Source organism: Silene latifolia, chromosome 9 (genome assembly GCF_048544455.1).
Source record: "Silene latifolia isolate original U9 population chromosome 9, ASM4854445v1, whole genome shotgun sequence".
NCBI lineage: Eukaryota > Viridiplantae > Streptophyta > Magnoliopsida > Caryophyllales > Caryophyllaceae > Silene > Silene latifolia.
In genome coordinates, this window is record NC_133534.1 from 1,864,344 (window position 1) to 1,880,698 (window position 16,355).

Sequence of the window (16,355 nt, forward strand, 5' to 3'; positions counted from 1 at the left end):
TCCAACAATTATATTTATTTCTTATTAGTTTCATCCCAAAATCAATTGACAATGGGTGGAGTATCCCCTTAAATTATAAGGTATACTCCCTTCGTACTGGTCAATTGTTGTCCTTTGGTTTGGCACAAATAACTAGGAAAGATGAGGGAGCCAATTATTAAATGATAAATGAACCAAAATGTGTGTGAATGATCAAATTGTTCACCAAATATATTTTTTAAAATAGAAAGGACAAAAATTGACTAAGTCAAAATGAAATAAGACAACAAATGGTCGGGCAGAGAGAGTATTACACAAATCACAAATTACACTTCTCTCTTTTTCCGACATCATTTTATTTTCGAACCTGTTTCGTCAGAAACGTCGTCACTTCTCGGACCTGCCAAATAGTGGCATTGTTTCGCCTTTCGTTGGACGGGAACGTCTTCGCTTTTTCGGACCCGTCTTCTTCTCATAACCCAAGGCTAAACCTTGGGCTCTGTTATCATGTTAGATCACACATGGGCCCGGACCGTGCCCGTTGAGGAGAAGAGAGTGTCCAGTATGTCCACTTTACAAGTTTAAGAAGGTTCAATCCCAAAATCAATTGACAATAGATGGTATATATTTAACCCGTTTTAAGCTTAAGACGTATAAAGTCCGTCTTAAATGAGAATTTGTGATGCAAGCTAATCTACGTACCTTAAACGCAAAGGCAAACTCGTTAGGAGTGCAATTCATAGAGTATACAACCAGTTGTATATGTTGTACGGTGTAAAATCTGAGATTTGTGACAAAGTATCCGAGCTTTATGTTAAAGAATATGAGCTTTATTAGAAAGTATTGAGCTCATCCATTTACATATTAAAAACATAAACTTTGAATTAGCTCGGAAAGAATACATATAAGCTCGGATTCTTATACTTGGTTGTACAATGTTTATGGTACATCCTATTTGTGTTAAGAGTGTGATATTTGAATTCTACATGTGCTCACAAATATTTAGGCTTTAGTTGGAGCTAGAAGATGATTTTTGAGGATATCCCATTTCGTTTATATCTAGATTAATATTAGTACTTGATGCTCATAGGTTTTTAATTAATACTCCGTATCACCTTTTTCTCAATAAAATATTTACGCTTTTATTTTTTATAAGCGGTATTTTAATAAAATGATTAAAACGAAGGAGAACTTCTTAAATGTCCTCGTTTTTGTTGTACTCGTGTCATTTTTTTTTTTGAGATTAAAATGATTAAAGCGGTATTTACTCTGATTTATTTCCCATTTACATGCAATTTATTAGCTTTACTCAATCTGATTTTCTTAAATAAAATACTCCGAAATAGATAAAGAAGTATTCGCAACTTTAACAAGAATTTTAAATTAATTTGAAACTTTTAGGGCTTTTTATAGGTGATATATAATAAATGGATTTCCTAAAGAGAACAATTCTATTTCGACGTAATATACATGCATGCATGGAATGCATGGTAGTACATGCAATGATACTATTACTATAACAATATCTTAAAGACTTTCGCTTATTACATTATAAAGTATATACTCGTACTCCGTATACAAAAGGATTAATAAAAAAACTTGTATTATATCAAAACGTGGTGCAATCCGTTGGAGCAAAAGAGACTTGTTGTGCTTGCAAATCATACCCAATATGAAAGTTTGTTTGAGCAATATTCCCAAATATGTAAGGAGGACTATCTGTAGCTACCATTGCAAAACAAGCCAACCCGTTGTCCGGAAAGAAACTATTTTCGGCATTAAGCACAACATCGCCTCCACTAAAATGGAACACCATACCCGGGAAATTTAACTCGTCCAATGAGTCGATCTCATAACAGGGATCGTACCCCAGGCTCGAGTTATTTATCGGGGTGAGTCCTATACTGGCCTTCACGGCCGAATTAATCTCCTCATAGACATCTGAGGGTAAATATGTAAAAGTTGTACCGGAGTCTACAATTGTAGTATTAGTAACGGGGACAGAAGTGTTCCCGATACTAATACTATCTAGGGTTACACGGTAATATGTAGGTGAGGTCTCTTCTTGGGCAAGAGGAGTTGATATAACTCCTGCCCCTGTCACATCAAGCCCGAAATTCAATTTACTGTTAACCCCCGATGATTGGGGGGTTAAACAATAAGAAAATTTGTAATTGATATTCGGGCCAAGTTGTGACACAAATGACAAAGGCCCGCCTCCTAACCCGACTATTCCATCCCCATTAGTATCCAAACTACCTTCCTGGTTATACCCACACCCGAATGTAACGTCGGGTATAGACGTTGAAGCGAATGTAACGGTATCCGTGCTCAACACGCCCGTAGTATTGGTCCCGTCTCCGTAACCGACTATATAGATACATGAATTGTCATTTGGTAATGATATATTACAACCCGCGGCCGTAAGGCCCAATTGGTCATTATTACAAACTTGAGAGGTGCATGGAATTATATTATCGGTCGAAGATTGTGTTGGGTCGAATAAAGGGGATTGTTGCCCTAGGCAATTCTGACACGGGGAGCACTGAACCCAAATCAGGTCGCTCCCCGTGTCAGCTATTGCTGTGAACTCCACTGGTGGAGTACCTATTGATATTTTCATGTCGAATTCCCCTCCATCGGGGATTACAGCACTTTGAACAGTTTCAACGTTATAGAATTTAGAAGATAGTGTTATCTGGTGGTGCTGAGAGATCGAGCCAAGGGAGAGCTTCCCTTGGCCACCACCTTGTAAGGTGATTTTAGATGAATTACGTCGAATGAGATCGACCGAAAAAATTGCATTTTTTGTTGTTAATTTTCTAGCATTGACCATACTAGGATTAGGAAGTAGTACTAATGCCATGAACAAAATATAGTTAACCATAGAATGCATGTTGAATTGTTGATTAAAGATTAAAAAAATTAATTAAATTGGAGAAATTTGTGATTATTATTGTGGTATAGCATGATTGTTTATATAGTGGCCATCTAATTATTGTAATGGAAAAATTCAAATAAAAATAAACGAGTAAATAATAGTTGACCGTTTAACAAAATTAACTGTTCCAAGTTTTTGTCTTGCATTCTAGATTATTAATCAGAGACTTGTATGAGGTAATGTTGTACTTATGAGAATATTTCCAGCCATCATAAGCTGATAAGACTGTTTCTCCTAATATGAGCAGATTATTATATAAGACGGTTTTATACTAAAATCGTAAAATGTATTATACTTCCTTGATCCGCTTTTATTATCGCTAACAGAAATAAATATAATAGATGGGCCTAAATCCACCTTAAAGTTTTGGTTGAAATGATTCATCTAACATGGTATCAATGTCAGTGTGACTAAAAGGTCACGGATTCAAATTCTGGCAGTTTTCAATATCTCACGAAGTGGAAATTCAACCTATGGTATGGGGGAGCTTGTGAAATTCTCTGCTTTTCTTTAATTTGAGAGGTAAAGTTAGTAATTTACCATTATTCCTTAAATTCTCCCAAAATAGAAAGGGAACGATAAAATTGGAATACAATTGTTTTGCAAAACTGCCATTTTAAACTATTTTATTTAAATCATCATTCTGTGTAGTTAATCACAAATTCTTATTTCAAACGGTCTTAAATTCAGACGAGAATAATAACAATATTTTATAAACGTTTTTTTCTAACGTATGCCTTGATAGCACACATCAATAGGCCTAATAGGGATAAATTTGTAAGATATTCTCTTTAGAAAAACCTTTGTTATATATTCATCTCTTGTAACTCATTTTCCTTATCAATAATATTCAAGCAAACAATTCATCCAATATTTATTTTCTACTCCGTACAATATACTTCAGTCCATAATAATATTCGATTATCATCACCAATTGTGGAGTTTCTCCAACTTCGTCGGAGGCAACTCCGACGGTGGTGGCCCATATATCCATACTTCCCGATCACAAGTACCGGGCCGAAAGGGATAAACACAATGTTTGTAAAATCCATCTTCTCTGATAATCCACTCCACGTGGTTATCATAGCACTCTAACTTGTACGGGAGATAAACATCTCGTCCGTAATGAAGGTCTGGGGCACAAACCCCAGACAGATAACGAGTATATACGTCAAAAATTTTATCCTTATTTTCAAAGTAAAAATGACAAAAATACACCGGCTTCCCCCAAGGAATCGGAATATAATATGTTTTATCCTTGACATGATACTCGAAAGATTGACCCGGGTTCAATTCTTTGAGTCCGGTATCCGAGTCTAAATCTTGACATCTAAATTGTAATGCCGGACCTCGTCCGATTTGATTCCTTATAATGACCTTATCATTTCTTTCCGGATAACATTTTACCATGACGACCGTAATGTTCAGGATTATCAATATTGTTACGGAGATATAAATGAAAGAACAAAAGTTGTGGTTACTCATGGCTTAATATTATTTATAATCTTTTTGTTTGATTAATTTTAGCAAAGAATATTTTCTTTATATAATACATTGAAATTAAATATAAAATGATAAGTTAAAGAAAAACTAATAAAATTAAAATTTAACTGCTGTTTAATAATGAATGTGACATGATGTAAGTGTTTAAATGTAGTTAAAAAAGAGTGTAATGAGTTAGGGAGAGTTACGCTTTGGATAATGCAACAAAATTAACAAAATGTGCCGTTACTTTGATCACAAATTCTTGTTACAGGCGGCTTTAAATTAAAACTTATTTACATCCAATTTATTTAAATAATGTTAAAATGAAAAAGAGATTGTTACAAAGGGCTTTAAATTAAGATAATTTCATTTTTTTTTGTGGTTTCGTGTTTTAAAGATGGTTATTTAAATTTCAAGCTATGCATGATAAGGTTTTTCGGTAATTTAGTGAGAGATTATCTTTCATAATTCTCATAATTAGTTTGTGTGTGCGTGTAATTAGTACTCCGTATATATGAAGTACTCCGTATGAAATTAGTAGGTCATTCTTTGACCATTAAACATAATTAAAATGATTAATTAGCACTTTTATCTAGAATTAATTGATAAAATGGCCTAAAAAAAGTCAACAATGCGACGTCTCTTGCGTTAAAGAAGTCACCCTTTGCCCTTTGACTTATATTTTGTGCTATAAATTTTGGCTTTTGTACCTTTAGAAATTGTTGCATCCAAAAGACAGAATAGTATTACTCCTTACATATTAATTATGTTATGTTGACATGTTCATTCTCTACATACGTCGTACAAGGGTATCGAAACCACGACGACATGCATTTCATTATTAATTGTATGAAGTTGTGAGGCGAGTTTCAATTAAAGATAACAAACTATTCTCTGAGACCCACATAGGAGAACTCAGAGAATTATCCGCGAGACTACTAGTATAAGATTACTTAATTTGAAATGATACTATTATTATCGAAAATGTAAGGTCTTAGGATTCAGATATACGGAAAATTTATTTATTTATTTTTGTAAATTTTTTTTCCTGATTTTGGGTAAAAATATGTTAAAATTTATACTTTTATACTCAGTATAAAATTAGCTTTATATTTTCACTAGATTTCTAGAATGAAAACTTTCTCGAAACGCCACGAATTATAGACAAAAAAACTCATTATATGCTCTAAAATGCAAATCATTTCCCATCACAAATCACAATAAATTGAATCCAACTCCTCTTTCATTTCAACCATGAATTTTTTTTATATTTTTTATATTATGTATGTAGGCCGGTTTGTTGTATATGACTCTATTTGCATTATTTAGCTTCTTTTAGTGGCTACAGTGTCTCCTCTCGTTTAATTTCCTCATCTTTCATCATGATTCTTGTTTCAATTTGCTTACATGGATATCATATCCTAAATTCATCGATGTTCATTGTAGACTAAAAACTTTACATGCATAATACATTACCAACTACGGAAATGGAAAACCTAACTAATAGCAAATCGCATTACATGTTATCCCAAATTTCCAGAAAATGGTCAGGATTATCGATTTTTGTTACCCCAAAGTTATTAAATTTGAACCTTAATATTTTTGCTACTCCAAATTAAAACAACATGAGAAAAAATTGCTATTCCAAAATTTTATCGTTAGGTTCGCCCCGAAAGATTGAAACTACTAACTAAACTAAACTTTGGTAATTTTAATTGTTCACCGCGGGCGAGCTATATCTATCCCGGCTAGCTAGCCAGTGTCGGATCTTGGAGCAAATGATAAGGAGGCTGAGGTCTAAACTGTTGACTTCGTGTGTGCTAGCTAGCCAGTAACGGATTTTGGAGCAAACGATAAGGGGGGCTGAGGTCTAAATTGTTGACTTCGTTTGTGAATATTTAATACTTAATCATTGAATTAAAGGGGATCGGATGATACACATACACAAAAATATGAAAAATCAGCGAGGATCAGGCCCCCTCCTGGTATAACTGAGGTCATTTACACCACATGTCTGGTATGGAGGGAGTATGTTGGACGTGGTCTCTATGATATGTTGGATTGTAGGGTGAAATGAAATTGGATAACCTAATTTATTGAAGTATTGAAACTCATCAACTTAGTAATAGTTTATACAATAATAGAAACCTGTGTTTAAACGAAGGACTATGTATGTACATTGTATATTATCTTTAGACTTTATCATATTTGTGTATTATCATCATCTTGTAATTATCTTAGCTTGTACTATCCTAAATATAAGATCACAATTGTTGTATAAGTATGTTTAATGATCATATACAATGCATTGCATGTATTGTAAATAGTCTAAGAACATATTCTTTCTAAATTAATTTCAACTCAATTTAATTCAACTCAACTAGGTTTTATTTATATTTACGCAGCTCAATTCAGCTCAGCTCTACTAAAATTTACTCGTATTTATACTTCATTCAGTTTAGTTCAGCTCCATTATCTAATTTACTTTACAAATTACTCCATATTTAAAAAAATCATTTTATATTCTATGTACCTATCTTATTACTTTTCCTACTATTTTTACTTCAATTTCAACTATATTCAATAAATTTATCGTCAAACCGTCTCAATGTCAAGTGACCTACCCTAAAGTCCAAAACCCTAATCATACAATGGTGAGTCAGCTAGCTATATTTGAAAGACTAGTTACGAGCTGCTATTTCCCGCTTCCTAGGTGGCTAAGTCGTTACATGAAGGGTTATTTAAACATATTCATTTATTTATTTCATTTATTTAATCTCACTTTATATCAACTTTTCTCTTGTATAAAAGCCAGAGAAGAATATTTCAATTCTACCTTAAAACCAATCCAACAAACGACTCTCACTATATACAAACCTTATTATCATCTCGATTTATCTGTCTTTCAAATTCGCGCAATTTTGCACGGGTTGCCTAAAGCAGAAACGAATATTCAAAGTTGATTCTTTTAAAATCGAGGATGATGTCGTTGGAAGAGAAGGTGTTCGACTTGGTGCCATCCCTAGTAATGTTTATAATGGAAGGATGCACCATTGCCCTAACAATCACGGCGAAATCCGCCATGAATGCCGGGATGAATCAATTTGTGTTCGTGGCATATACGAATGCCCTCTCTTCCATCCTCCTCCTATCTTATTCTCTCATCTTTCATCTCGAAAGGTAAAATTCTTGTTCATTGATGTATATATTACTCTGTACTCTTTCTGTCTCATTCATTTGTTAACCTTTTTTGTATTTTTCGTGAGAAGTACTGTATTTTAATCAAAGGTAAAAAAAAAAAAAAAAAAAAAAAAAAAAAAACTTGTACATCACGTATGTATTACTATGTACCCCTCCGTCTCATTTATTTGTTAAACTTTTTTTTCCGTGAGGAATACTGTATTTAAAAAAAAAAAAAAACAATATTTGGGACAAAGGAAGTAACTAACAATAACACAATTGTTAACAATTATAATTTTGTTTGCAAGAATATATTTGATATCATCTATTAATTCTGTTTCAGTCATTTGTTTAAAATTTTTTTGTATTTATTGTGAAAAATTATTTTAATCAAAGGTAAATAAATGATGAGACGGACAGATTAGTGTTATTTTATGATGGAAGATAATAAAGTCATCTAATTATTGTTTATTTTTTGTGAGTAGTATGAAGAGAATTTTCACCTTCAAGCTTATGTCGAGATTCTTCTTGCTTGGTCTTACGGGGTACGTTGACTTTTTATTATATCCAATCACTATATGAATATGTGCATACATGCTCTATCGCACGTACACTATATAACCATGCAACTAGCCAACCACCCATGCATGCTAGCACGATGTATCCAATTCATGTTCAATCTCCCATTTTATACTACCAGTTCTATGTGCGACTGTTGTATAATACGATTAACTTTTCTGTCGTTACACCGTACGACGGTCATAGAGAAGATTTTGCGCCATGTTAATTTTTTAAGCATACTTAATTACTAATAGTTGTTTCACAGTTCAGGTAGAAACTAAAAATTTCCGAGAAAACTCAATTCACATAAAATGAAATATTTACCTACATTGAATTTCATGTAAATTGGATAAATTTATACGGTTCACATTTTTGATAAAATTTTGCAAGTAACTAACTCCTCCTTTTTCGCAAAATAAAATGTTAACTAAATAAATGTTATCGAAATTGTGAATAACAAGAGGTTCATATATATTTTTTTTAAGAAAAATAGACCGTCTTCTAGAGTTCTAGTGTAACACCTTCTTATTCTATAATTCGTGATTGTGGTGTTGGTATTAATAATTGATCATACGTGTGATTGTAGGGTAACAATAGCGCAAAACCTTGCATTTACGGGACTACGTGAAAGTTCACCCATTGTTGTGTGTGCAATGGGTCTTTTGCTTCCATCCTTTCAGTTCTTCCTAAGTATCATACTAAGGTAAGCTACCAATTCTACAAATATTAGTGTACAATTAATTATTTGTCACGCAAATTCTTATTTAAGACGGAAACGTCAAACCGGTCAAATAATGTAGATAAGACAAAAGTAGAATACATTGAAATTAGTGAAATGTTATTTGACCTGTTTTGAAATTAAAACGGATATACTCGTCTTAAGGGAGACCTACTCTATTTGTCATTAGAAGCGTACAAGTGAAAAACATTTCTGTATTGGAAGATATGTACTCTGTATGTGTATTGGTGAAATTCATAAAATTATACAGAGTATAATAAAGAGGATGATAATAATAGGGCGCCACCAAATAATATCGAGATTTAATATCATTGTCTTAAAATCTCTCATGCCCTATTATAGGGTCCATAACAAGTCGGTACTGAAATTCTTTATTATCAATAGCGCTATTTCATTTTCCTTTTAGTGCGGAATAGGCTAGCAACCTTTTCTTTACAATGATGTAGGAAATCCAAATATGCAATCTAGCTTTTGGTATTTGGAAAAGAATAAAAAAAAAAATACAAGCAAACAGGACCATTTCATATAAAAAAAAATGAACGGAAAATGATATTTATAATTCTTTACCAAAATTGGCCTCTTGATTGGTTGATAAATTCTTGAATCTTTAGTCTTTTATTCCGTGTCGTATTGTAGAATATACTGATTGGCTCGAATCTGTTAAGGTGTGTACCACATCTCACAAATTGTTACGTACTTGTCATCACTCACACCGCACGTTATCTTACAACCCTCAGTCTCCCTTAAAACGGTCATACTCGAAATCCGTCTTACGTATAAATGAGTTAAATATTACTCTGTACTCCATAAAAGTGGATGAGACAAGAATCTAACCTTTTTGTATGATCTATTTATTTGACCTTTTTTAATTTAAAATAGTTATATTCGTCTTAAATAAGAATTTGTGATCTTTTAGTAATAGTATTCTTTGTTATTAAATTCTAATTTTATTTTAAAATTTTCTTTTTTTCTGGTCTTATTTGGATTTAAATTAGTGATTAAAATACGGATGTTGATGATATCCGTTGATAAAGTTAATATAAAAAATAGATAATTATTCCATTACTAATGTATAGACCAACTGTATTTATCATTACTCTTATTTTATTAACATAACATGTTTTTGTAAATATGGTGATATTAATGCTCGATATCACAAGAATTCATACTAGTTTTTTTATGACATATGATGCGCCATGACAATACAATATAGGGAGAAGGGAGATTCGAATCTTCAATCCTATTTTCACGATACCTAAATCGACACTAATCCAGAACTTTCTTAAGAACTTAACTTGAAGATTACCAATTTATAATCAAATTTCTTTTGTTGCACATAAATTAGGAAAACAACGTTGAACATATCAAGCAGAAGTACAAAAGTCAAGCTCCTTGGAGTACTATTATCAATAGCAGGAGCTGTAACGGTGGCTGTACACATGGGCCCACCAATTCTAAATGGGCCAATATTTCACCCGAAAATGCTTGGAGGCCCAAATCCATTCTTTGTATTTGTGACAGCCACTAATGATTGGATGTTTGGCACTTCATTGCTTGCTGCTGCAACTTTCTCCATTGCAATTTGGAGCATTATTCAGGTAAATATAAATCTGAGTTACCCTTGCGTAAGACGGTTTTACACTAATAAAATTATAAAATGTATCTAAATACAACCCCTATAAGCGGGTAAAAATAATTACTAAAATATTCCATTTTATGATAAATTTGTGTACAAGTGTAAAACCGTCTTACATAAATATGTGTATACGACTATACGATAAATTTCTTTCTTGAACTTTGTTGGTTGTTTATTATCAGGTTTCAACGTTCGCAAAGTTTAAGGACATGATGGTAATAGTAACATGTTATACTATATTCGGGACGGTACAGACGGTTTTTGTGGACGTCGTTGCTAACGGCGACATCAATGCCTGGAAGTTAAAATGGGATTTGGAGCTCCTAATCATCGTCTTAACAGTAAGCAATTTATTTAATCAACTAATATAACTAACTGTTGGTCTCGTGTAATACCGTGTATGACAATCAATAATAATTACTCCCTCCGTCTCAGTGATACGTTTACACTTCCTTTATTTTTCCCCCTCGCAAAATAAAGGAAGTGTAAACATATCCTCCGTTCCAGTGATATGTTTATACTTCCTTTATTTCTCCTCGCAAAATAAAGGAAGTGTAAACATATCACTGAAACAGAGGGAGTACTTTTTTGGATTTTTTTTGGGTTTAATTAGCTTTACAAAATTAAAATCTACTAAATAAATAGTATAAAGTTCTAAAGTAATAACTTCAATATTATTAATAACCCGTGGCAAAAATTTATGACCTGTACCCTAACTAAATACTCGATTGTACCTTGGTCTAATATTCGAGTACAAAATAATGTAGGCATTATTTGGGACATTAGTCCGGAGCCGAGTCCAGGCATGGTGCATGAGCTTGAAGGGTCCAATGTACGTAGCCGAGTTCAAGCCTTTCGGTCTATTTTGGGCTTGCTTAATCGGACTTAGCCTTTTTGGTAGCAGTCTGCACTTTGGAAGGTAAATTTTCGAACCTCGTTATTTAAAATATCTTTTTCATTTACAAATCTATACTCCTTAATTTCCTATGCATTTGTTTCTTAATTTAGGTTTTAATTCAAATCCTGTTTCCGATACTGGTCATTATCGACTGATGATTTATTTCTTCTCGCTTACGTGTATTGTTATATATATGCAGTGTAATTGGAACTGGTATGGTTGCAATGGGCTACCTTACCGTGCTCTCGGGAGTCAAGGAAGAATCGAAAGATTCGAAACTACCGGTCCAAGACAATAATCCTACAAAACCTCGACCAACGACCTACAATACCTTGAAGACTCCCTTTCTACCAAAAGATTCGGTTGAATTAGTGTGAAAAATAAATAAATGCTGCAAATGTGCAATAAAGATCACACCAAATAGGCAGGTAAACTTTTTATTTAATCCGTTAAATTACGATAAAATAAATATAAAACCATTCAAATTAAAAAGACTATTGTTTTAGTGAGCGTGGTTTACAAGCTATTATGTATTCTCGTTGTTTCACAAAGACCATCTCATCTAACTTTTTAAGATCAGGCTTTTGAAACTTTGACCACAACTTTATTAAAAAAAAATTCAAAAAATTATAAGTAATGTGAAATAAAAATGTGTATATTTGTAAAAAAAAAAAAAAAAAAAAAAAAAAAAAAAAAAAATCTTTCCAAAAAGTATATTATACCAATAAGTGTCAAAGTGTCATCTCGAGGACCTGTAAAATCAAACGGGAAGGTCTTTGTGACACAGAGGGAGTTATATCAGATCAATTGGAGTGATAATATCGTTGCTCATTATATTGCTCGCATAGTCGTATGTAGGTTTTTAAATTTTTAACTCGATTTTATTGTTTTTTCAGCTTGTTTATTTATGTGAAATCAAGGATTATTAGACGAAGAATTATCTCGACGGATCAATGTTCTAGGGTTTTGCTAATGAAGGTCGTCTTGGTGACTGGTATTGCAATTCTCGTGAATATTGGATTAATATGAAGCATAAATATAATTAAGATATATGCATGCAATATTGTGCATGTTTCTTGTTATGTAAAAAGAGTACGTACGTATTATTATGTATATCAAGCCCAAATTTTAATGGGGAAATTGATCGTGTAGTAATGAAGTTATTTCACATTTGATTATCTTGGACCTTCTTTGTATCTTTTCTCAAATAAAAATCGATTGAAAATTTTGAAGCCGTGATGATACTACCCGTTTGTATAAATGTCACATATATCTTCTTAATCTTAATGATTCTCTTACTCGCGACCTCGACCGAGTCCTGGACTTTGAGCACTTGTACTGGAAAGATAGAGCTCATCAAAACTGGCTCACTGATGGGGACCGCAACACTTCCTTTTTTCAAAAATCTGTCACCCTCCGTAGGAGCTATAACCGTATTCTTTCCTTAACCAACGATGTTGGGTTAGTTATCACTGGTCATACCGCCCTCAATTCTCATATCACCAAATTCTTTACAAATCTCTACACTACCAGCAAAGATCGCGTTCACCTCCTCCCTCCTCCCCTCATCCCACTCCCCCTCCCATCACCCATTTCTCAATCCCCTGTGCGGATGAGATTCGCCTTGCCCTCTTTTCCCTAGGTTCAAACAAAGCCCCTGGACCGGACGGCTACAATGTCGGCTTCTACAAAAGATGCTGGAATATAATTAAGTCTGACATCACTCTCTTTATCCAACACATTTTCCTCACTAGAGTTGTTCCCCCTTCCATTAACAAAACCTCCATCTCCCTCATCCCTAAAATCCTCTCCCCCCAAACCATCTCCAACTTCCGCCCCATTAGCCTCTATAACACTACGTACAAGATTGTCACTAAGATCATTGTTAACCGTCTCAAACCCCACATGCAAAAAATCATCTCTCCTAACCAAGGCAGCTTCATCCCTGGCCGAGGAACCGACACCAATTTCATCATTGCTTCTGAAATTCTCCATTCGATGCACACTTCTAAGAGCAAACTGGGCTGGTTCGCCCTCAAACTTGACCTTGAAAAGGCCTTCGACCGTCTTGAGTGGGACTTTGTTAGAGATTGTCTTATCTCTACTAACATTGACCCGGATACCATCACCCTTATTATGAGCTGTATCTCCTCCTCTTCTGCCCACGTCAACCTTAATGGCACCTCCCTTGATACCTTCTCCCCTTCCCGAGGAATCCGTCAGGGAGACCCCCTTTCTCCCTACCTCTTCATCATTTGTATGGAAGCCCTTTCTAACCTTATTCACCGGTCCTGTTGCGACAATGAGTGGACCCCTTTCCCTCTTGGGAAAGGTGGTGCCACTTTCTCTCATCTCCTTTTCGCCCATGACATCCTTATCTTTGGGAGAACATCTAACCAAACCATGTGTGCCCTCCAGGACACCCTTCTCTCTTTCTGCGCTAACTCTGGCCAGAAGATTAATTGCCTCAAAAGCAAGCTTATTTTCTCTAGAAATACTCCCCTCCCCGAGATTTCTCTCTTCGAGACCGCCCTTGGCATCAACAAGACTAGTAACCTCGGCACTTACTTAGGTTTTCCTCTTATGGGAAAAAAGCCTAAAAGAGCCGATCTCAACTTCATTATCAACAACCTCCATGCTAAGCTTGCCAGCTGGAAATCCCGTTACCTGTCTAGAGCTGGGCGCATTTGCCTTATTAAATCTACCATTAACGCCATCCCCTCTTACTCGATGCAATGCATCCGACTCCCCTCCTCCATCCTTAATGGAATTGACAAAATTACCAGGAACTTCCTGTGGTCAAGCGAAACCACCAAAAAGCTCCATCTTGCCAACTGGGACTTGGTCACCCTGCCTTCGACCCTGGGGGGTCTTGGCATCAAAGCCTCCAAACCTCTTAACGATGCCCTCTCAATCAAATTAAGTTGGAAGCTCCTCCTTAATAAATCCTCTCTCTGCGCCAAAGCCATCCACAGTAAATACTTATCTCCCTCCCCCCATTCCTTCTCCTATGGCTCGCACATTTGGAGGAATGTTGGAATCGGGTGGGCCACTCTCCAAAATCATCTGTCCTGGGCCATTGGCGATGGTTCCTCCATCCGCCTTTGGGAGGATGACTGGCTTGGGCTTGGTACTCTTAGGAGTGTCATCTCAGGCCCCCTCACTCTTCCCTCGTCTTCGGCCCGTGTTTGCTCCATTATCTCCGATGGCAGCTGGTCACTCGACTCTCTTGACTTCGACCTTCCTGACACCATCCGACTTAGGATCTTATCTCATCCTTTACCCTCCTCCCCTTGCCCCAACGTTCTTACCACCTCCTTTGCCCCTCGTGGCAAATTCTCCATCCATGAAGCCTATCAATCCATCTCCGCCCCTGCCCATTCCCTCCCTCCCTTTGCGTCGGACATGTCTTGGCTTTGGGACCTCCCCACTCTTCCAAAAATCAAAGTCTTCCTTTGGCTTGCCTGGTGGGACAAGCTCCCTCATAGAGTCTCCCTTTTTTCAAGAAATATCCTCCCCTTTCAGACCTGCACCCTCTGCCTCAACCCCTCCCTTCCCGAGTCCTCTCTTCACGTCCTCCGCGATTGCAGCTTCGCCTCTTGTGTCTGGTCCCGCTTGGAGCCAAACCACTCCTTCTTCACCTCCGACCTTAAACATTGGATCTTTAACAACTGCACCAGCAACAACCTTCACTGGAACACCCTCTTCTCCTTTACTTTATGGCGCATTTGGCTCAGGCGCTGTGATTTGACCTTCACTCATCATACTCCCTTGTCCCTCAGCTCTTTCTGTGACTCTGTCTCCTCCCTCGCCTCTGCCTGGACCTCTGCCCATGAGTGTACCCCTACCTCCGCCCCCCCCCCCCCGCTGCCTCTTGCTATCATGTTAGCTGGGCCCTCCCGCCTCGCGACTGGCTAAAAACCAATGTCGACGCGGCTCTTTCTTCCTCCTCCTCCTTTGCTAGCCTGGGGTGTGTCACTAGGGATTGGTCTGGTTCGTGGGTTTTGGGTTGGTCTTCCCGCCTGGTTGCCTCTAACCCGTTCATTTGCGAGCTTCTCGCCATTCGTGATGGGATTTTACGGTCTATTGGTCTAGGTAGTAGAGTCTTGATTGCCTCTGATTGTTTGGATGTTGTTTCCTCTATTCTTGGTGATAGTATTCCTTGTGGCCCGTGTACTAACATTATTCTTGAGTGTAGGACTCTTCTACAGGACTCACCCCATTTGAAGCTGGGTTTTGAGAGGAGATCGGGTAACCGCGTTGCTGATGCCATTGCTCGTTTCGCTCTCTTAGACTCTAGCCCCTCTGCGGGTTGTTTTGAGTGGGACTGCGTTCCCCATTTTCTATTTGAACTCTGTAACACTGATTTACTTTTGGCTTTTACGCCGCTTTCCCCCGACCCGCCCCCGTGATGTACTGAACCTTGAACTTTGTTCTTTCTTTCATTTAATGCACTTCCTTTCCAAAAAAAAAAAAAAAAAAAAAATAAGTACGTTATGATAATTAAAGACGACAAACTAATTTTCAACGTAAAACAATGTTGCATGAGACTTGGGTGTATGACTGTATGTTATATTGATTAGAGATAGTGAATACTTTGATACCATTCGTAAGTTCATAATTCATTCAATGACGGGGTTAGATTTTTAAGTTAGCGGGATATAAAATATCAGCGAGGGTGAAGGGTTATAGTATAAAGGCGAAAAATTCGAAAATTTTAACTATAAATATAGAAATTTTCAAACATCAGTGCTAGCGTGTGAAAGATTATTTTAATTAAAAGTAAAAAAAATAATTAAGACAGATCGAGAAAATATAAATGTGATCGATAAAATAGTCTGTAACACGTACATGGTATTTCATGTGTAGTCATGTTACATGTTTTGTTTGGTGCTAAGACATGTTACGTGTAGTGCTTAGTGATAGTAGAGGCCGT

The 16,355-nt window shown here is 35.9% G+C and overlaps 2 protein-coding genes across 3 annotated transcripts; one reads left to right on the forward strand and one right to left on the reverse strand.

The window, feature by feature from the left end:
- Positions 1-1,542: 1,542 nt before the first annotated feature.
- Positions 1,543-2,875, reverse strand: LOC141599933 (aspartic proteinase CDR1-like). The gene has a single exon (XM_074420065.1). The coding sequence runs from the start codon at positions 2,873-2,875 to the stop codon at positions 1,589-1,591; it is 1,287 nt and encodes a 428-aa protein (XP_074276166.1). The 3' UTR covers positions 1,543-1,588.
- A 4,364-nt stretch (positions 2,876-7,239) lies between these two features.
- LOC141598645 (WAT1-related protein At1g70260-like) lies at positions 7,240-12,666 on the forward strand. 2 transcript variants are annotated; one of them, XR_012523607.1, is made up of 8 exons: positions 7,240-7,585; positions 8,071-8,130; positions 8,733-8,849; positions 10,231-10,483; positions 10,704-10,862; positions 11,289-11,440; positions 11,619-11,847; positions 12,316-12,666. XR_012523607.1 is itself a non-coding variant. In XM_074418353.1 (8 exons), the coding sequence occupies exons 1-7, from the start codon at positions 7,386-7,388 to the stop codon at positions 11,794-11,796; spliced, it is 1,119 nt and encodes a 372-aa protein (XP_074274454.1). In that variant the 5' UTR covers positions 7,266-7,385; the 3' UTR covers positions 11,797-11,843; positions 12,316-12,402. The 2 variants fall into 2 exon arrangements, 1 of the variants encoding a protein (XP_074274454.1); XM_074418353.1 differs by having other exon boundaries at positions 7,266-7,585; positions 11,619-11,843; positions 12,316-12,402.
- The last annotated feature ends 3,689 nt before the right edge of the window (positions 12,667-16,355 follow it).